Source organism: Polyodon spathula, chromosome 12 (genome assembly GCF_017654505.1).
Source record: "Polyodon spathula isolate WHYD16114869_AA chromosome 12, ASM1765450v1, whole genome shotgun sequence".
In the NCBI taxonomy this organism is placed as follows: domain Eukaryota; kingdom Metazoa; phylum Chordata; class Actinopteri; order Acipenseriformes; family Polyodontidae; genus Polyodon; species Polyodon spathula.
This window is the reverse complement of record NC_054545.1, coordinates 30164518-30186939: the sequence shown is the minus strand read 5'-3', so window position 1 is coordinate 30186939 and position 22422 is coordinate 30164518. Positions and strand designations below refer to the sequence as shown.

Here is a 22422-nt window from a genome sequence, read left to right as displayed (position 1 = left end):
GTTTCAATAATCCTCTTAAAGGTGTAGTGACTAATAAAGTGTTAACTTTATTTAAGATGGTTGTTATGTTATAAGCCAATATAAGCTCTGAGACTGATTGCAGTAAATGGTATTTGTGTTATTGTATAGCTGTATAGTTTTCTATAGTTCTGCTGAAATTAGTAGAAGCTCCCACAGTAACCCAATGTATTTTTGCATTATATTTTTTTGCAGTTTTACTATGCTTCTTCCATGGTTGTTCTATGCATTGACCATAGCTTGCTCTGGTTTGCCACATTTATCAATATGCTTTACCATACCTTGCTATTTTTAAATTTGTTTTTACAATGTTTAATTGTGCTTTACCATGCATTCACTCGGCTTTATTACACCATGCTATGCTTTTACTATGGGAATCTTGAATAATACTGTAGGAACTTGGTTGCGTTGTCAAAGATAAAACTACCTTTGGGGGATGAAAACAAAACTGCCAACAAGGCATGACAATCTGATGTGATTCCTGGACGCTGCTAACATCTGCACAGGGAAATCACTAGAACTACTATACAATGTGTGTGTGTGTTTTTTTTTTTTTACTTAAAGATTTGTTCTAACATAAACAAGATCTAGTGAGTAAAAGGTGTCAAAACATTAATTTAGTTCCACAGCTGCCATCCTACTCTAGTCCCTGTATCTTCACACATACGTTGTGTTTCATTAAAATCTCTCAGTTGAACAAAAGGATTTTCTTTCACTGCACAGATGCTAAAGTAATCAGGGCTGCTTGTTTCCAAATAATAAAGGAAAAAAAAAAGAATTGAATGAACATTTGCATGCTGTTTAGCAAGAAACCTAGAGACTTTGCGGCATTGAATTTTATGTTAGTATCTCTGATACCCATGCTGTATTGCATTTTATGCCCCTTAATGTTTGTCTAAATATATGACTATTTTTAATAAGTTAATACTGTATGTTGTTTGTTAGGTGTCTCTTATTGTATAAGATATATCATCTCATGTAGTTTGGGCGAGAGGACCGCGGCGACGAGACAAATATACCTTCTATTATAAAAGACAAATGACATATTAGCTTACTGTAAATCACAATAACATATCTTGTACTCAGGGGCCTGTATTTTTCAATGTGGGAAAATTGCCGAAAAATGTCATTATCCACAGTAAATGTCTATTTTATTCTATACATCTGTTTGCAGGTTAAGATATACTAGCATTTTTCATACACCATGTGATTTTTACTTGAAACTCAGAGGATCCAATTTATGTTTCATACAACTATTTTTACACTTAAACGAAAAACTGGTTTGTGACAGATCATCAGTAGCGCAGTAGTTATAAAGGGTCCCCATCCTTTAATTGAACTCTTCTAACTCTTTTAGACTGCTGCATCTTAACTTGTGTTGGCAATCTCTCATGTATGATGTAAAAGCAATTGTTTTTTCCATCAGACATTTATAATATGAAAATTAAAGTTTAAAAATGCTTTTGCACAAAACAAACACTAATATACTGGGCTTGATGCCTTTCTGTAAATGTTCATCACAAAAGCAGCATGCTAATAAATACATACACAGTAACTTGATGCAGGACTGTCATCCCTGATCACTGGAACAGAATTATACTTGATGACACACTCTACTGCTCTTCACACTGCAACAGTGGCAGTAATCATGTTTAGCATACTGTATGCCTTTGCAATCAACTCTAATGTAGGAGCGAGGGGAATAACAAGTAAACTTGGGGTCCCTGAATTAGCATTGCTTCACAAGATGTAATGTAAACATAATCACGACAACTGCCAGTGAAATAAAAGAATCAGCAAAAAAGAGAGAACAATCTGTTTACAGCTGCGTTTGCTGTTGCTTTGCGCATTATGATCTTCACCAATTGCTGTAAACAGCAGTTTCTAAATTAGGACCCTTTAAGTGTCAAGGTTATAAAAACCAACACTGCTGACAGTGCATCTGAGTCTTTGTAGTGCATTGTTGTCTTTAAAAATATTGCTGGTCTAGAACATTGTAACTAACAAGAATCAATATTTTTTCAATACATGTGATTAGAGTTTTAGTGTAAAAAACATGAATCAGTCATCATATGTCAGCCCTCAGCAGGTGGTATTAATTACAGCCAATAGTCATAGTGTCAGCGGAGTGCAGGTATGTGTTCTGGCTGTGAATGTGTGCAACAGACGATACAGTGATTGTCACATTCGTCCTGTAGGTTTGTCAGGGCTGGTTTCTCCTCACCATGCTACAGCTGCCCTTATTGGTTAAAAAAAAAATGATGCTGGGTTGTGTTAATATGTTCTTTATAAATATTACTGCAGCATCTATTTGACGATGATTATTACAAGTAAATAGTAAGGTAACAGCACTTTGACTAATAGTGCCGTCTTTATCCCACTGTAATGCCCAGTGTCCAGTAGCAATTATTTTTCTACAGCACAGTGCAATTAAACTGCAGGGTGAAAAAGGTATGGAAACTTGACCATTATGAACCTCTAACTGAAAAGTAAAAGACAGAGGTATATTATATAATAGATTAGTGTTCACATGTTCTGGGGAATAGTAATGCGATTTGAAGACTAGAGGATGCAGGCTTTATAGGAAATTATTTCATTCTGCTGCCAAAAGTGGTATCCTATTATAATGTTAACATAGGTGTGCTTAGTGAGATGATAAATCACCAGACTTATAAAGACATCTGACTCTGCGTTGATCCTTCTGGATTTCAACAAAGCCTCAGCACTGGCCGAATTGATTACAAGTTTACTGGTTGCCAAGAAAAAAAAAAAAAAATTGCAATCTCAATAATTACATTTCCAGCTAGAAATGAGTTCTATATTTAAAGGTGATGGAGGTGCTGTTTAATTCTCCTTGACGTTGGCTGAAAGGGAACAGCTATGAATATGTAATACAATTATAAAATGAATGCAATTTGTTTTTAGTTTTCTCCCCGTCCTGCAGCCTCAGAGGCTGGGGGTCTGAATGTAGTCCAGGCCCAGCCATATGAAGAAAACAGCAGGTGAAAGTGCAGTGAACTGACACAAAACACAAGAGCAGTAGGGATTGGTCAACTACTGTTTATCTACACCAGAAACAATGATAGAGAATGATAGAGCAAACACAGACAGGATATTTAACAGGAGAGAAATATTCCAAAATGGTAGATCACTTTAACACTAGTAATAATGCATACCTGTTGCAGCCTATAAACATAGGGGAATATGTACTGTTCCAGATTACTATGCTTTACATTGACTGTGCGTGTGTATTGGTACAGCAACCAGACACACAGCAGACACTTATACAACTTCAGTTTTATTTAAATATGAACTGACCCATTCTTTGGAAGCTTAGAAAATGCAACTATTAGTTTTCAAACAGTAGGGTAGTATTAAGACGCACTTTGGAGCACTTCAGAAAATGCTCCTATCACAATACAATGCCACCTGTTTAGTGCAGTAACAAAAGCCTAGCAATCTGGCCTATGGAGTTTTATATTTAAAAGTTCTTGAACCACAGGATTCAAGAGCAGATGTAAACAAAACCCTTGAAATCCCATTGTGAGGGAAGAATGCACTATGTGGGAGTAGTTTATGGAGACACAAGAAGATAACAAAGCATTGGGCAGCTGCCCAGCACGAGACCTGGAAACAATTTAGCAATATAAAGGATTCACACCTGGAAGTAACTTAGTGACTCAGCACAGAGAAACAAGCATTGGAAAGCTGTCAGATTTAATACAGTACAGAGGATGTGCAAGTATTGTTACTAGAAGGAACCGAAAGTGAGGACCAGAGGACCTGAGTACCTGAAGGCTCTGAGAGAAAACTCACCACGTCTTTGCAGCTCAGTACCTCCAGCACATTGTTGAGCAACATCACGCAGTACTCAGCAGAGACATCTCCATGCTTATCCAGCAGAACATGCAGCTCCTGCAGCATCATGGGTAAAAGCACATCGCGACACTCTGCAGGTAAGAGAAAGACATCTCAACGATATTGACACAACTCTCATATTATAGGCTTTATAAACTAAAAAAAAATAATAGATTCACACACAGCAATGCATTTATTTGCAGAGTGTCAAGACATTGGATAAAACATTTTATAGATGCTTGTTGTCTGAGTGGTTTGGCTAAAGCATATTAGAAGATACTTTAAATCATACACCTTTTCCCAATATTATATTTCTTACCTTTTTAATATACTATAATGTGGTGATAATTGATTCTCAATCACTCTTTCTGCTTAGATTATATTGCCATGCTTACTAACTATTGCAGTAAAAAATGGTTCCCAAAAAGATTCTGAGGAAGTGAGATGGGGAAACATATTAGCATAGCACAGGATTCAGTCAGGCTTCAAAACACTGAGCTAAAATGCGTCCCCACCTCACTTCCTCAGTCTTGAAAAGCAATGTTTACTTGAATAGCCTTTGATCTTTGCTGAGACACCACAGGTTAAACTCACAATATTAGGGCTATTTCTTGTGAAAAGTGAGATGAGTATTACTATTATTGCCGACAAAGCACCACCAGGACATCTCAATTATGTCCCCTAATCTCAAGAGACCCAGGCATGAATACAAACAGCCCACAGTTAATATATTTGGGTTTAATACTTTTGTGGGATTCAGAGCAAACCAATATCTTTACAGCCTTTCTCTGGCTGGAAGAATTGGGGTACATTGTTGAGCTGTACGTATTGATCAAAGCTGCCCTTGTCCATAATCCCTGTGTACAGTTCTGACCTTAGTTTATGTTCCACTGGAAAATCCTATTGACTGCTGTTTAATATAATGGGCAAAAGAGACTCGACAGAGTTAGTATTGTGGTTGCAGACTGGCTGGATGTCTGATAGACTATATGTGTTGGTGTTTCAGGCCTCTTCTCACAGTCCCTGAGCTCTAACCACTAGGCCATACTGCCTTGTGGTTATTAACTCTAACCACTTGGCTGCATTGCTTTCTAAATCCTCACCTCTCTCCACTAGGCCAAACTGCCTCCCAGTCCCTTAGCTAGATTAACTAGGCTACACTGCCTCTCAGTCCCTCAGCTCTTACCACTAGGGTCTCACACACACACACACACACATACACACACACACACACACACACACACACACACACACACACACACACACAAAAATGTGGCTCTTCAAATAGTATTCTGCAACACAGGCTCTAGTGCAAAGCAAAACCCTGATCAATTTCATTTATTTTGTTGCATTCTATTAATTCTCTCCATTCCTCTTTTCATAGAGAAAATGAAAGTAATGCTGATGCAGTTTGGCTGAGAGTGGCTCCCTCATCAATCTCAAGTCCAGCACTGCCGATAAGCTTTCAAGCAGAACTGGATGCCAGAAAAGCTATAAATCAAAGTTCAGTTCCTTTAATTAAAGACTAAAGTGTTAGTTATTATAGGTATAGGGTGATATTTACAGTAGGATTCAAGTATTGTGTCATGAGCCTGACCTGTCTGCACTTGTAACAGAGTAGATAATCAGACTGTATGGAATAGAGGGCACTATACTAGATTTAGTACTATAAGCTTGTTTTAGTGTGGGATGAGGAGGTGCCCAGTAAATTTGATCAAATCCGTCTCTACACAATAAAGTATTTTTTTTAAAGCACCTACATTAATAAGCAAGCCTGAATAAAATATGTAATAAATCTAGCGACACTGATCTTTTTGTCTACAGTACTGTATATCGTGAAGCTGTGAAACAATTTGTATTGTATTAACTCAGAACGTGTGATCGACGGTTTACAGTTATAGATGACGTGTTCAATCTCACTCTCATTGCTTTGTTCAGTATATGGGGGGTGGGGGTGGGGGTGGTGGTGTTCTGCTACTGTCATGTACATGAGAAAATGCAATTATCATTGAGAGTTATCTTTGTTAACTAAACATGAATTAAAACTGAATTCACACTGTGCCTATAGATCAGGGGTGGCCCTTCCACTCCTGATCTTTGTACTAACCCGGTTCTAAATTGTTTAATTGAACCAATTAAACCTCCATCCAGACCTGAAGTTTACCTGCTAAACCTGGAGTGGACACCCCTGTTATGTTAAAACAAAAAAACAAACAAAAAAAAGTGAGTGGTTTCTTTTATTTGTGCCTTACTTTTGAAGTTGCACAGTTCCTTAGCAACAAGGGCACAGCTTTCTATAAAAGGCAGTGGCTATGACCTATTTCTCTGGTTTCCTCCTCTGGTCTGTGCGGCCCGTTTCCGGGCATAGGAGCTCTTCTAATTAATGCCAACAGTCCAGGGGAGACACATTTAGGCGGTTTGACGTGATAATCCAGATCACAAAAGAATTGGTATGGCCAGACATTCACATGAATTTCAATATCGTTTCAAGAGTATTTTTTCATTTTAATGATGTTTAATTAAATGTTATAGAGGTGACACACTTGTTTGCAATCATGTTATTTAACATGTGAATAAATAATAATTACAATAAAACAATGCTCTTTAACTATAACCTTATCTGACTGTATTTTTATTATACAGTAATGTTAATAAGCGGACCAATAAATCATCTATGTAACAGCAGGAAGATTAATATAAAGTTAAAGAGCAGCTGTATTATTCTAATATTCTTTCAATGTTCAGCTTGAATTCCCCAGTTTCCAGTCACTGTAATGAGTGATGGATATTGTCAGCTGCTATGAGTTTTATTGATGGATTGCAAGTCTTTTGCCAGCTGTGTCCTAAGGATCTGCTCGGCTCTGTCCTGTCAGACTGCAGTCAATTCTGCACTGCCTAACTTAATGCTTCTGACAGTCTAACAGTAGACAGAACTATGAGTAAAAAGTGCTGGCAAGCAGATTACATTTGTTAGCTTTATTTCACAAAGGTCTCTAACTTGGAGAAGAAGCCGGAATCAAACGCTTTCAAATGAATCAATATGCTGGCTGCATAGAAAAAAGGCAAAAGCAAAGAGCAGATCAAATTTAAGCTCTGCTCGGTGCCTGCCTCCATACTGTAGCTTTTTTAATGAGGAGGAGAGTGTGTAGAAGGATAGAGAAAGCAGACTGGGAGTGAGTGTAACAGTCCCATTGGGGTGACAGGGATCTTGTTGTGTCAGGATTAATTGAATGTGATATCATCCTCAGATAAGAACATCTATTTGCCACAATGTAGAAAGGCCTTGGGAGCTGTTTGTTGTGCATTGTTCCAGCAATATCACAAACTATATCTGCCTGCCTTAATAAGAATTTTTGGTAATGCTTTATATTGCGTGGCATAAATTAATATTAAATAGATATGCAATTGCATATTAAATTAATGTTAAATTAAAATTTAATAAATAGGTAATAGCTGTTTTCTTGCTAAATATTAACCAAATGTCGACTGAAAATGTAATTGCATATCACGCCCATTTATATTAAGTTTTGTTACCTTTGAAAATATGTAATTATTTCCTATTGTTTACATGTTTTTAACTGAAAATACAGTTAATCTGACTTAAATGTTAATGGAAAGTAACAAGGAATAATTGCATTTAATATGCAATTGCATATCTATTTAATATTAATTTATGCCATCCAATATAAAGTGTTGCCAAATTTTCTATAGTAAAATCTATACAGTCTATAGCTACAAGTGCAAACCACATTTTCTGAAAGAAATAAATACATTTTAACAGTAAAAAAAATAGCAGGGAATTGGTTACGGCAAGAATAAGAACACCTGCTCCTTGCTGTAACCAAGTTGTTTATTACTAGTTAAATACCTTTAAAATACTATAGTGTGAGGCCTCTCAGAAAATGTGCTTTTTGCCCCTGCTAAATTGGGCTTGAGTACAGGACAAATCATTTTCAATGGCAATGCTCTTGAAAATTGATTATGCAGTGATTCTGCATTAAAAGGGTAACAGCACCATAAGGATAGCTAGAATGCTGCAAGCCATTATCAGAATGGTACATGGTAGTAACATAAAAACCAATACTGCAAATGTGTGCTATCAGGATTACCATTGCTGGTAATTCTGGCAGACACCCAGCCTGTTGTCTACCCCTCTAGAGTCAATACATTTTTGGGGGTTCATTCCTGGGGGTATGGATGCTCAAGTTGTGCTCTGGTTATATCAGCCCGTCACAGACTCTCTTAGTGAATGGTGAGGGCTAAGTGTACGAATCAGTCAGACTGCCAAGTATCAAACTGACATGTTATCAGGAGGGTGAAGCCTACCAGCTTCACTGATCTTCCTTCCCGCTTCAAAACCCCCTTGGATCAGCGGCAAAGAAGGGTGATTGTAGCCCCGGGGCTTCTCCTGTCTAAAGAATCTGAGGACTCATTTCTAGCTACAGCCAGTTAATGTTAATAACCACATCATATCATTTAACAACATAGTTTAGAACACAGTCATTAAAATATTCCTTAAAGATCTGCAATAATTCCCATTAAGAGAAACAATTGCTGTTGACACTTCAGAGCTTTTTAAATTTCCCCCAATGTAACCATACTCATGTTTTAGACATATTTGAGCTATACGTCACAAGCTATCCTCAGTTGTCAGAATCTACGCTGCAAAACCCAAAGATGCCCTTGAAATTAGGTAGTATGTTGTCAGGGTCTAATGCATTTGATTTAAAGGTCCTTTGTATGGAGAGTGCCCTACATCATGCCTTGGTATCACCATGGCTATAATCCCTTTTAATAGAACCAAGTTCACATAAATCTGTATTGGGTTTAATTTGTATACAGAATTATTTTCTAGAGATTATTCCATGTGAAGCAGCCTAATATTACATATAGCTTAAGCATCAACAATAATCCTGAACAACAGTGTTTTGTAAGAGAAGGGAGGAAGGAATTCCATCCCAGCCTCCTGCTGTTTCTGCAGTACTGTAAGTGTGACATCCACCCAGCTCTTGAACATGCACTTGTCAAGTTACAGTCTGCGGCAAGGCATCACAGAGACTCAATGTGAAGCCTGTTCTATTAATACTGCGCCCTGCCGCTGTGTGTTCACAAACAAGCTGCTTTACAGAAGAATAAACTTTCTCTAAAAGTAACTGTTCCGCACAAACAGACCGTCCCTACAATGTCTAGGAACATGAAAAGATTCAGTATATTTGTGGATTATTTGTAGGAAGCTGGAATATGTGTATATGTGTGTGTGTGTGTGTGTGTGTGTGTGTGTGTGTGTGTGTGTGTGTGTGTGTGTGTGTGTGTGTGTTAAAAATTGGAAACACCTGCCATATCATCATCAACTGGGTGTAGGGCCACCATGGTCAGCCAAGATGACACTGTCAGTGAGTTTATTAGGTGTTTAAATTGTTCTGGAGGAATACATTACCAGTCTTCAATGATTACTTTGAGGACAGTCATTCCTTTTGAACGCTTACTTTCAACTGTCTATCAAAGGCTTTGAGATTGTCAGTCTTCAAACTGACTTTCAACATATTAAATACAGCTTTGTGGTCCCCCATTCATTCCCACCACCCACACAAAATACTACAATAACAAGCAGGAATCTTAAAAATATTTTAAAGCCTAATGAAGGGTCTACTTTGACATGCTCCTATCAACCCCCACAAATAACTGGATGTGAAATGGCTGAGAGAGCTGAGCTGCAGCGCTGTGTTAATATACATTCAGTAGACTCAATGCTCCTCCACATCTATATTTCATCCTTCTCCACTGTCCGCTCATAAAGGGCAGAGACCCAGTGCCTGTTGGCTGAGTCTAATAATGCAGCTAGCCTGCAAACACATTAGCAGACAGAGCCTCTGTAGCCCAGAGCTTACCTGCAGCCAGTGAGCCTGTAAACATTCATTTCACAGAGCTTTAAAAAAAGGGGTTGGATTCCACTGTAGCCTTTAATGTTCAAAAATATCCAATGCAATCTCAGCCCCTTTATTAACTCAAAAGAGTAAAGGGATTGAAATGACAATTTCATGTATATTTGTTATTTTTTTCCACCTTACCGTTTTAGGGTTTCTACAGTTATGATGAGATTTAATATTTCATGATTTCCCAGGGGCAATCGGCTGAATGTTGACTGCAAACAACTGCACAATATTTTATTCTACAATTGCATGTGACTTTTTGACCTTTCAAATATAATTAGGGCTTGAACTTTTTGTTTTTTTATTTTACAAATCTGCATCCTAATAAAGAGAAAACTACAAATTAAAGACTGGGTTTAAGATCAAGGAGATCAAGCAAATCAAGGAGGTTTTAAATGATGGACTTGCCATCAGTGTACACGCTGTGCTGGGTATGCTGAAAAGAAAATCTGTCTGGACAATGAGTGAAAATAACCAATGCACAATGATAAACTAGACAACTGCAAGAAATGCAATAAGATCATCAATAAGCAATTAACGTAATTTGAAATACAAATTAAGCAAAACAGGATCAGGCTGAGCCAAGATATGAAGGTAAAAACAAGTGACATTGTTCTGTGAGTAACAGCTTTTTTTAAAATTAGGAAACAGAATCGGCTCAAAAGTAGTTTGAAGGGACGATGTGATGAAAAATAAAACCTGAAAACCAGCCCTACTATAAGACCGATGCAGCTCGAGGTCCTCCCTTCAGGAAAAAAAAGAAGCAACAGTCATCTATTTCACTATTTCAACTCTGAATGACTTCATGCATCTGTGGCAGGGCATGTTCACAACACAATGTAACACATGAAATGAAGTGATTATAGTATATCAATTTTAATACACAACTGCAATGATGAGGACTATCGAAAGATACAGGCAGATAAGGGAAGCACAGCAAGCCAGCAGTTGTGAGCAAGTCTTGGAGATTTTTGTTTGTTTGTTTTACACAGCGGTATTGGGATTCATTTCATTATTAGGAGAGCTCGTGGTTTATATTATATATATATCTATATATATATATCCCAGATATATATATATGACTTATATATTATCGTATATCATATATATATATATTATGCCGGAAAACAGTAGCATTTTAATATCACTATTTATTATGATAAGCATTCAGCATATTTCTACTGACTAAGGCAGCTTAATGAACAGCAAATATTGTCTTTTGTACATTTAGATTCTAAACATATACTGGTAAACTCATAAATTAATTCCTGGTGTCAGCTGTTCAGTGTTGCTCATTGTGCTCAATGTGATAATCATGCAATATATGCCAATTTAAGACAATGTTAAAGAGTAAGGTTTTGGTTCTGGAAACATGAAAGTGTCTGGGATTCAAAATAATGATTTATTTGTTTTTGGTTTACTGGGCTGTAAATGTGGTCAGGATGAAAAGAGATTCATGATATTTGTTTCTGTGCAAACCAGACTCATTCAATGAATGAACATTCATTTGAATTTGTTTTATTTGTGGACTAAACCGCAACAAACAATCAAATTACACAAACAAAGCACACATTACAGAGTTATTGTACCAATAAAAGGGAACCAAGTTGGTTATAGTAAAGCTGGAAGAACATCAATATTTTTGTGTTCATCTATATGACTTACAATTTCAAGCTTAACATTTACAATTTAACGTTTTTATCCTTCCCCAGTGCCTTCACTCTCTCAGTACCTTAGGTAGATAGAACAGGCCCATCTTTGTTACTATAAACATTTTAAAATCATTATTCATTTTACTACCTGTGGCTTTCTAACCCCAAGGTTTCCAAACCAATTGAACAGTAAGAATGCAACTGAAGCAGACTGACACCAACTCTGAAAGCTCCAGAACAACTAAAATAGTCAGCCTGACTCAAAGGGAAATAATGTTGTTATGCTTTTTTAGCTGTCAGAGCCGGTTACAATAACTGTCAGTGTGGGTTTTATACAATCATCTCTGTCTAAAATGCTTACCATTCGGAATGTTTTTTAAGTTGCTATTTAAAAAACTCAATGAAAATGATGTGCAATGAAGAAAGTGTGTTAAGTATGATGAAATAGAATGTTCTTTATATATAAGTACAGCTCAGCTCTGCTGCTTGTCTCTGTCCTTTATTAGGCACACTGGCTGAGTTGCTAAGCTATAAACACCAGGTTACACTGTCACCTAGTCCATCAGCTCCAAACACAAAACCAAATTGCCCCTCCTCATCTATGACAAGTACGTGATGTAAACATAGTACTGCCTCCCAGTCCCACAGCTCTAACCCCTAGGCCACACTGCCTCCAAGGCCCTCAGCTTTAAACACAAGGCCATGCTGCCTCCCATTCCCTCCCCTCAATCCACTAGGCTATACTCTACCTCCTTAAGCTCTCACCTACAAATATTGTTTTAGATAATTTCTCAGTCAGTCAGTTTTTACCAGAACTTTATTTTTAAGGAATTGATTGAAGGTTGATTTTCGATGACAGTTTGTAATCAGCTTGAAGTGGGATGTGATCAGTTAGTCACTAATTGGCACCAACGATGTCTGACAGCGCAGAATGGTTCACGGGGTGATGAATTAATTGCCGGCAAGTTATAAGGTAATGGGCGCCATCAGTCATGCTGTACTGGCTTTAGGTGTCACACAGTTTCCCGAGCCACTGCTCGATATGTTGATCATACTGATGGATATTCTGCAGTTAACTGGAGCTTGGAACAGATTTCAAGATTGCGAGATTTGTGTGTGTGTTTTTTTTTTTTTAGAAACACTAAGAAATTATGGAATTTTACAAAACAAGAATGGGGCTTTCAGCAGTTTAAACACACCCCAGCAACCACATAAATGGTATGGAGGTGTTTCGACCAATGGAAAAATCCCTACACAACGTTTCCAATAGTTACAGGCATCTGGTGTTTTGACATTCAGCAATCCATTTAGCTGTCTGAATAGACTGTTACTACTTACTTACATTTCACTGACAATTTGGAATGGCAATGTTTTCCATTTTACCATTAGTACAATAAAGTGAAAAATATGCATAGTACAGTCTTGATTGCAAGTAGTGACAGCCATTCTGCATGTTTTAACTCCAAAAACATTTAACCACAAATTAACATGTATTGCACGCTTCTCAGGTGGATAGTATTGACATGGTTAGAGGGCAAAACGTATAGACAATACTGAAGTTATAAAGATCCTTGAAATGAGTAAATAGAGGTCAGGTCTACAATATGGACTTTATAGATCCCATTGACATCTTTTAAAGAAGAGCAGGGAGTTAACTGCAATGTCGTGGAAAAAAATCCAATACAGGTCAACGAAGTTCTAGCTTGGTTCTTGCCTAATGCTTAAACAATACAAGACTTTCATTCTACCAATCTCATTAAACAGGACAATGGAAATGACCTGTTCTCAGTGGATCTATCCTGCTTGCAATAAATAAGAAAGATGGAGGTTGTCCAGCACTCCTTACCTTGTTTCTTGAAGAGTCGGCTGCTGACAATCTCCGTCATGGACTGTACCTTCTGCTTCTGCAGCTTGTCCGGTGGGATGGAGATATAGAACTCATACAGCAGCTGGCTGTGGGGTAAGGGGGCAGTTATGGGGTGAGATACAAGTCTAATTCAGAGGGGTCAGGATGTTGTGCGTGGAGGTCATGGAGAGTCAAGTATAGTTAGAGAACAGGTTACAATGTTTATTTAGGGGGGGTTTGTTTTGTACGTTGTTTTACTTTTGAGAAAAAAAAAATTGCATTGGAACACAGGGAGCGTGTTTAATTATATAAACAGCAACTCAGCTACACATTGTGTTGTTGCCATTTAAATACAAGGGGGATTTATTAAACCCTTGTGGGCAACACTGAATATCATTATTATTTTTTTTTTTAAATACAGAGGAGAGATGGCCACAACAGCAGCTGGGTTGAACTCTGCCAATATTGTGATCATTAAGACAGCACCTCCATACACCCGGTGATGGAAAGACTGCCCTCTCAGCCCAGAGAGATTATTAAGGATGCATTCTGTTATCTCACAGTTGAGATAACATCTCTTGACTAAAGTGCCTTTTTGTTTCTTGCATTACAACTTCCAGTCATTAAATTTTCATTGCCCATCAGTGCGGTGTACCTGAGCAGCTTGGCATCGAAAACAGTCTCTACGTCATGGAGAACTGTGGGCAGATACTTCAGGGCAGCCACCTAGAGAAGCAAAAATGCACAAATACAGAAAGAAGAAGATCTATTACTTAATCCTAGAAAGCTGCCTGCTGAGTACTGACAGGCACTTTTCACTTAACCCTTTACTTCATTTCACAAGGACGGGGGAACCTTTAATTGAAAGACCAAGTTTACAAATAGTGTTTTGCATTTTCATTAGGTGTACATAAACAAATCTAAGATACATATAGAAGTATATTGGCATCTTTTAATTAAAGGATCCTTTATTAAAAATCAGTAAAGCATATATAAAGGCTGTTATAATCAATTTTTAAACTGTTACATTATTAACTGTTGTATTTAACTGTTAATTGTTATTCATAATAACAGGCTATAGCAACACAATGGTTTGAAACACCCAAGACACTTAACCCTGGAGGTGGGGCCAGCCTGGGGCTTGTCGAGCATCTGACCAGTAGGTGTCGCTGATGAGTTAAATTATCCCCAGATGATTTTCCACATTGGAGGGAAAAAATACAGTGTTCCACTTGAATGAGTCACCCTGCACAGCAAGCAGGGGACCCTCTGCTTTTATCATAGTACACTGCGATAATATTTAATAAGTGTTGATCCTTGGTTGTAGCCAACAAATGAATTCCATAAATCTTTCCTTTCGTGACCTGCTGACCTGCTGTAGGATGGTTGTCTTGTGCTTGCTGTTCATCAGATTGTTGATGGACTCAAAGAGACGCCGCAGAGATTCCTCAAATTCTGTCTGCTCCTTCCCTTCATACAACCTGCAGAGAGACAAAGAAAAACTGATTCATTCTGCATTAGGCACTGACAAGAGTGTGTCTAAAATAATATATCTCAGGGGTTTAAATTCAGCTTAGAACCTCCAATGTGTCATTGGACAAATTCATTTCACTGTTAGAAAAACTATAACACAGCAAGTTAAATACGCTTCTTCAGAAGAGTGGCCTTACTGACTTCTCTCCTTGGAGATTGTTCTTCATAAAACTTCAGTGACTTGTGAATTCTTGCATGCGGAAGCACATGGAGGAGGAACAATCCACTCTAATGCAAAGTCTGTCAGATCTACTGTTTTATGACAAAAATTGATTTTCAACAGAGGTGCACATTTGGTAACATTTGGAATTAAATGTCTTTAATTATTATGTATTTACATAGTAGTTACTTAGTTAATACATGTGTACTTATACATAATTACTCTGTTATTATGCTTAGTTACAATGTACTCAATGTGGAACAATTGTTGCATGGTATATGTAAGTACACAATTCTACCAGAAAAGAGTTAGGGTTAAGGTTAGTGTTAGGGTTAGGTTAGGGTTATGGATATGGTTATATCATTAAAAAAGATGTAAACATTACGTACATAGTAACTATGCATAATATCATTGTAATTATGTATACCTACACATGTATTTACTATGTAATTACAATGTAAACACACAGTAATTAGACACAATGTAAAGTGTTACTGCACATTTTTACACACACACACACACACACACACACACACACACACACACACATTTTATAACTCGAATGCTGTTTTTTCAAGTATGTGAGATTTCTGAACCAAACATAAAACTGAAACTCTCAGTATCACAAGAGAACATATGGCTCAATAACTGCAATGCCAGAGTTGAGCAATGCAAACAGACTGAAACAAACAGGCCAGTTAACACCTGCTATCTCTCCTTCGACAGCATCAAAACAATCTCAGCTAATTAAAGAAACACAGATGTAATAAGTTAATGCACACTCCTGAAAAATATACAACACAGTTATGCCTTAGTCATGCAAACGATCAGACTCCACACCAATATGCATACTGTGACTATACTAAGGAACTGGGAGCTTATCTGCAACAGCAGGCGTGGCAAAGAAGCTGTCTGTCTTTCTGTTTCATAGTTATTTTAAGGATGCTGTTGAAGCTAGGTCAGTGTTCGAGATAACGAATCGCTCTGTAATTGATCAATATCAGCTTCTGTTTTACAGCAAAAAGTTCTAAAACAAATCAGTGAGCAGTATGAAGAGCAACGAAGTTCAAGGCAGACAACATATACGTAATCCTGGTCTCAGCATCAGCATCAATTACTTGAAATCAACCAGAAAACTGAGCAGTTTACAAGTGAATCAGGAGTTAGTGGCTTTATGAAACTGCAGTGCTCACATCTGCAATATGTAGTACACACCCTCTCACATGACTGATTTAATGGCATTCCTGACATGTATTCTGTGAGATATAAAAGCTGCATGTTTTTGCCAACTTTTAATTACAATGGAAAAGTCATGAGATCTGACTTTGATAAAGGATACTTTCATCTTATGCATTCGGCTAAACATATCAAATCATACCAAATCATGCTATCATGGCTGACAGTAGGAGTTTATAGAGTTTATTAAATGTAGATTGGAGATTCATCACTTGTTAATTCCATTTAGTTGTATGAGACTACACAGTGCATGTAGCCAACAAATATACAAGTAGGAAAAACACTGGAACATGTATTTAAAATAACTAAAATCAAATTCATTAGACCCTAGCTAAACCAAACTAGTTGGGGCAGAACACAGTTCATATTTCCTAAGAGAATCAGATCATTCTCGAAGTCTGGCAAAGAACCCATTGATGTCCTCAGGTCAAATATATTTTCGTCAGAAAATACCTCAACACAGGGTTTCCCGTCATTCAGTTTGCAGCTGTATTTAGACGACTTATTTACACAGCTGTAATTATGTTTTTTTTTGCAACTCGGTTCTAGTATTGTTATCAATAACAATGTCAGCGACATGATTCTCCATCACCACAGCTACTTCATCAATGACAGCCGCGTCGTCATCACTATCAGCACTGAAACGATCATCTTCGCTTATGCTGTCAACATTATCAGGGTCATCTACATCACCACTCTCACTGTCAGACTCAGACGAGCACAAAACATCCCGAAACCAGCTGCATGCACTGTCTGTCAGTCGCAGCAGATTCCATGTTGCTGGATCGTAAAATGTTAAGAGAATTTGCAACATTCTGTTCTTTTGATAAAGACATAATTCGCCTGCGATCGATTGATTTATTGATTTGTTTGTTTGTTTGTTTGTTTTTTGCCGGGGTTTAATATTACAAGTTCTCCGCGTTCACAACCACAGCAATGCCGCTGTCCCAGAAGTCCAAGCGCGTGGAGGCATTCTGCCAATCGGTGAAGCCAAATGACGTCACGGATAGCAACAGACAGAAATGTTTACACTGCAACCACTTCTTAAAACCGTTTTCATTGGCTAAATAATATGTCAGTCTATTAATGACCAACATAGCGGGAAAGAGGGATAATACAGCTTTCAAAAGATACCTGGATGATGTGTATGCGTGGAAGGATGATGTTGCTGTGATTCCGTGATTTGTACGGATTTTAGTCTTTGTTTCAGCTAAATTTTGACAATCTATAGGTCGTTGTTGTTACCAAACTGTCTATTTACAGTATAATGGAGACATTATTTCACAAAATAAACATGATAAAACGATAGTTTGGACTGCTAAGTACACAGAAACGTGTAAAACGCAAAATCGATAATTCATGACTTCAGTCAGTAATCTGGCTGCTGTGTAAAATCTACATATGCGACTTCCGACTGATTTTGCTGTCCCGGGTCACATATTAGTGATTTGAATAGTGATTACAGTCTGTACCAGACTCAAAATGCCTCGCATAGACATTGTTTAATGTTTTTGATACTTACATTTAATCAAAAATCAACAACAGCCATTTAAATAAAACATACAGAGACAGCTGTAAATGTTGTACATGCACAGTATGGAATTATGACGTTAAAGTTAATTTTATTATACATGCATTTCATTAGGAGCGCAAAGTTTGAATTATAGGTTAATTCAGATTACCAGGGTTTGGAGTAGCATGTGGTTTGTGATTATGATACAATATAACACTGTTAAAATGGCTGAACCCTTTCTGACAACCTGTATTTCCCCAGATTGGAGCAGACCTGAGCTGACAGGAGTACTCACTGCGAGTAGAGCATGCGGGATCGCACGATGAACTTGAAGACATACTCCAGTGCTTTGAGTGTGCGCAGAATATTCTCACACTGCTCACCGCGGCTTGACGTGTCCAGATAGTTCTTCAGCACCAGCATCAGCTTCCTGTGAAACACAGGGTATGGGGATCATTCACTATATTATCTTCTCCAAGTTAGAATGTAGCATTGTGTTCCCTCACAGCATTAATCCCCACAACAACTCAGGAGAACTGAAGGTCAGTGGGCATCCCCCAATGCCTCAACCAACCCAACTGCCTCTTGACCCCCATGAGCTACACAGTGGATGCCAGCGAGCTACCAACCCCTTGGAAGACAAAGGTGAGCTCTGCAGGTGTCCACTTACAGCTCACCGAGCACCCGGCCAGTAGGGGCTGCTGAGGGGGACCTGCCCCTGCTGATTCTGTCTTATGAGGTTAGATTCCATTAAACAGGGTGAATACTGTGCTAGCAAGGTACTAAGCCTATTTTCCCCCCTATTTAACTATGTTAATAAGGTATTTAAAGGAGACATATCTCAGCAATCATGCTTGTTCCACATTTGCAAGAAACTGATCAGAGTTGTTATTGAAGTTACAATAACCAGGTTGTCTGTACTGCACCTTGGTGCAATAAAATGAGAGGAGAGCAGTTTCCTGTGACTGGACTTCTATGTCTTTTAGCCTTGGTTATAAGGATAGTATGCACCAGAGAACACCCTGACAACTGGTAGAATTTCCTCTCCTCTTCTGCCCCCTTGTGGCGTAGTGAGAATCACAACAGTGCTTTTAGACCAAGTCAGTCTTCACTAAGCAGCATAGCTCTGTATTTACCCCGAATAATTGTGCAATCTATCACATTATTCAGTAAATACTGAAATGTAGAGTACAGTGTCCAGTAAATACAGTTTATTGCAAATAAAACTGAAGTTCAATTGTAATGGGCTGTCCAGTTGTGCTGCATGCTGCCTGCAGATATGAAAACAGCCATGCAAGGAGAGAGACAGACAGAAAGTAATCAGTCCTCACTTGTATGCCAGTGTAGCACTGAAGTGCTGCTTGATGTACGCCTCTAGGACAGTGTTGAAGTGCTGGAACTTCCTGTCAGCGATCAGCCCAACGATGTAGATCTGAGAGGGACCCAGCAAGCATCAGTCATTCATCATGTATTCTTATACTGTGCTACTCCTATACTGTGTCTAGGGAAGTGTGTTGAGAGGTATAATATCTGGCTTACAAGCAACTGCAGAAGGAAAGGACAAGACACCTCCGATGCATCAACGCAACAAATACAGAGTGGAAAATGGCACCAAAGTAAATGAGGAAGAAATAAAACGTGCAAGAAAAACACAGAAAGTAGCTATAAATCCTATCTCAGACTTCACTTTATTAGTTTATCACTCTGCCAGTTTATTATTATTATTATTATTATTATTATTATTATTATTATTATTATTATTATTATTATTATTATTATTATTATTATTTCATGTAGCTCTCACCAGGGCATCGAATACCAGTATGTCATACTCGTCAGTCTGGGAGTACTCCATCATAATGTTGAAAAGGGCATCCAGAGTGTCCTGAAGAAACTGGAGAGAGACAAAGAGAGAGAGAAAGAGAGGTACTCGCCTTAAATTTCACACTGACTGCAGCTCAGCACAATTCACTTTGGGGCCTGTATTCGATACCTGTGGGCCATAAGCCCTATAGCAGGATGCCATTGTTATATTGGGCCAGTGAAACGGATTTGGATATGTGGACGGATTGCAATAATGACTCTATAATATGATAATGCTCTCATTCTACTGGTTCAGTTATGTTAGTAGAGACAGACATGCACGGGGACAGAGGGAGAGCTAACATGGCCACATCTTCTTTGCTGGCGATGATCAGTTTCTTGTTAGTTTTACAGTAGTCAATTGAAAGCAAGGCTGTTTACTATCTAAAAGAGTATTTTACCAGTGGCTTCTTATTGGTGAAATGCTTCTTTAGGATGGGACGAAAACAACTAATTATTTCATGTTTAATGATGTTGTTCAATTGTCCTGTTGCTAAAGAAAACATAATCTGTTTGTCAGAAAAGCAAGAAAAATACAGACAAACATTGGGACTGCATATTCACAAAGCTACAAAATACACCATTTTTATTTAAACCATCTAAACCAAAGAACTTGAGACAGAGACACGGGCTTGTGTACCTTGACCACCTCTTCCCCATCAACCAACTTGAGTTGCTGCAGATTATCTTTCAGCAGCTCAGGTCGTGTGCGCCACTTCAGCAATCCCAGTAGCCCCACTAAAAAGAAAGAGAGCATCACAAAACTGACTGAGTGGAGCTCATGCAAGAGGGCTAGGCTGAGGATGCTTCTCGCATCTCCAGCTGTGAAGGTGTAAAAAGGGGTACCGTTTTGAGTGAGCTTGGTGGAGCACACAAGGGTGGAGATGGTGAAGACGTCTCTGGAGTTGAAGGACAAGCTGCCCACACTGCTGCTGCTTCGGCTCAGGCCAGTCCCCTTGTGGTGATCAACCTGCTGCCTTGTAGAAGGCAGAGACAGGTAGGAGGTGACGTCTTCCATCTTCTTACTGTCTCCCTGTAGGAGAGGCACAGAGGGCTCAGGATACAAGCTTTAAAACCACTGGTTCAAGAGGTGCCAGCACAATGTTTTTTTCTTGGGTGTGTGGCTTGGGAAACATGAGCTCTGGCACTTGCTACAGCACCTGTTAATATCTGTTATTATCAGTAAGAAAGGGAGACCATCTTCCTTTATAGGTAGAAGGATGAGGGCATCTCAAGGGCATTTATAAAACAGCAAGATCTTTTCAACCTTGAAGATGACGAGATCGTGGCAACCGTCTTTGAAAACAGTGCCGTCGTCTTTCATCAGCTTGATGAAGGCCATGGCGAAATTCTTCTCACTTTTGTCTTTAGCTGAGGAATAAAAAACATAAAAAACTATAAACTTGAAACACTTAAGGCTCAGTTTAATTTTGGGTTCTTAGCTAAAAAACTAAAATACAGATCAGATAAATAAATAATATACTTTGATATTCCTCTATTTGAAGCACAGAAGTGCCTCTTTGCTGTTTTAACCATAAATCGAAAATACATTTCGAATGATGTACTACACAAGTGTTTGTGACTCATTTGATGGTCTCAACATTAGCCAGAGAGCTGCTAACATCCTGGGTCATATCTTACAAAAAGGAAATGATGGGGGTGGTTTAGATGGAGGTCTGACATCGCCCTCCTGTCTAGAGCCCATTTAAGGGCATTATTTGATTTCTGAGAGAGTGTGCAGAGTGGTAAAATATGGAAAAGTGCAGCAACTCATAAATCATATTTTAAAGCACAGAAACTGTATTTCAATAAACAGATGGCACCCCTGGATCATTTCATTATTATGAAAATACTACAGTTGCTTCTACTGGACTGCAAATGAGATCCATACTCACACTCATGGGACGACCGGTGCCTGAACATAAAGCGCAGGTGTATCTGATGCATCTCCTCAATGGGTATCACCACCTAATGGTTGGAGGAGCACAGGACCATTTTGTTGAATTCAGAGTTAAACACATTTTATTACATATGTACAATATTAGTATTGATAATATTCAACTCTGGTTCGTGTGTAGCACACATAATTTAAATGTTTAAAGGGTTGTCCCTCAGATGACTGATTCATTTCATGCAAATGTTACCCCGCACCTGTTTTCTGTAATATATAAAAGCTGTATTTCCCCATGCAAGTTAGTTTGAGTCACAATTGAAAAGTTTACAGATATGATTGACAGGGATGAGAGGTGGTGTTCGGTTGGTAAGTGCTTCTGTATACTTCTGTTTCATGCGACATAGGGCACTTCTGGAGAACATCACTGCCATGCAGTACCAGATTATTGAGAGAAGTATACCTCTAATCCAAACATATTATGCACTCTCGTACATCTCTTACCTTGACAGTCTCCATCCAGCGTGGCTGCTTCACCTGGTAGTAAATGACAGACTTGTATTCGTTCACCGGCCGGTCTCCAGCACCAAGGCAGATGGCTTGCTGCAGAACATACAAAATGTGCTTTATTAGAATGACCTGAAAACTATGATCCCACTGGTTTAGTCTCTATCCCCAGTGAAATCTCATTACTAAATGATAAAAGCAATACACCTATACAAGCCACAGGCAACAAGAAAGGAAGGAAACAGCTTGTACCTCTAGCCAAAACATAAAATGCTACAAACATTTCTACGCCACCAGATGGCAGGGTAACACAAAAAAGTACTGAGTTAAAGCACCAGTAGCGAAAAATGTGGTAATTCTGAAAGATACATAATAGTTATATTAATTTAATATTGTTTTAACAAATTCATCCTAA

General features: G+C 38.3%; 1 protein-coding gene across 1 annotated transcript in view; it reads right to left on the bottom strand.

Annotated features, from left to right (window-relative positions):
- The window catches only part of LOC121324489 (dedicator of cytokinesis protein 2-like), a 92386-nt gene that overhangs the window by 59893 nt on the left and 10071 nt on the right, over nt 1-22422 (bottom strand). Inside the window, exons 14-25 of the mRNA XM_041266442.1 lie at nt 22005-22103; nt 21505-21577; nt 20877-20980; nt 20456-20642; nt 20250-20347; nt 19551-19640; nt 19078-19178; nt 18042-18176; nt 14677-14785; nt 13960-14030; nt 13305-13411; nt 3835-3968 (exon numbers count right to left, since the gene is read on the bottom strand). Of these exons, the coding sequence (XP_041122376.1) occupies nt 3835-3968; nt 13305-13411; nt 13960-14030; nt 14677-14785; nt 18042-18176; nt 19078-19178; nt 19551-19640; nt 20250-20347; nt 20456-20642; nt 20877-20980; nt 21505-21577; nt 22005-22103 (1308 nt within the window). The remainder of the gene's footprint in view (nt 1-3834; nt 3969-13304; nt 13412-13959; nt 14031-14676; nt 14786-18041; nt 18177-19077; nt 19179-19550; nt 19641-20249; nt 20348-20455; nt 20643-20876; nt 20981-21504; nt 21578-22004; nt 22104-22422) is intronic.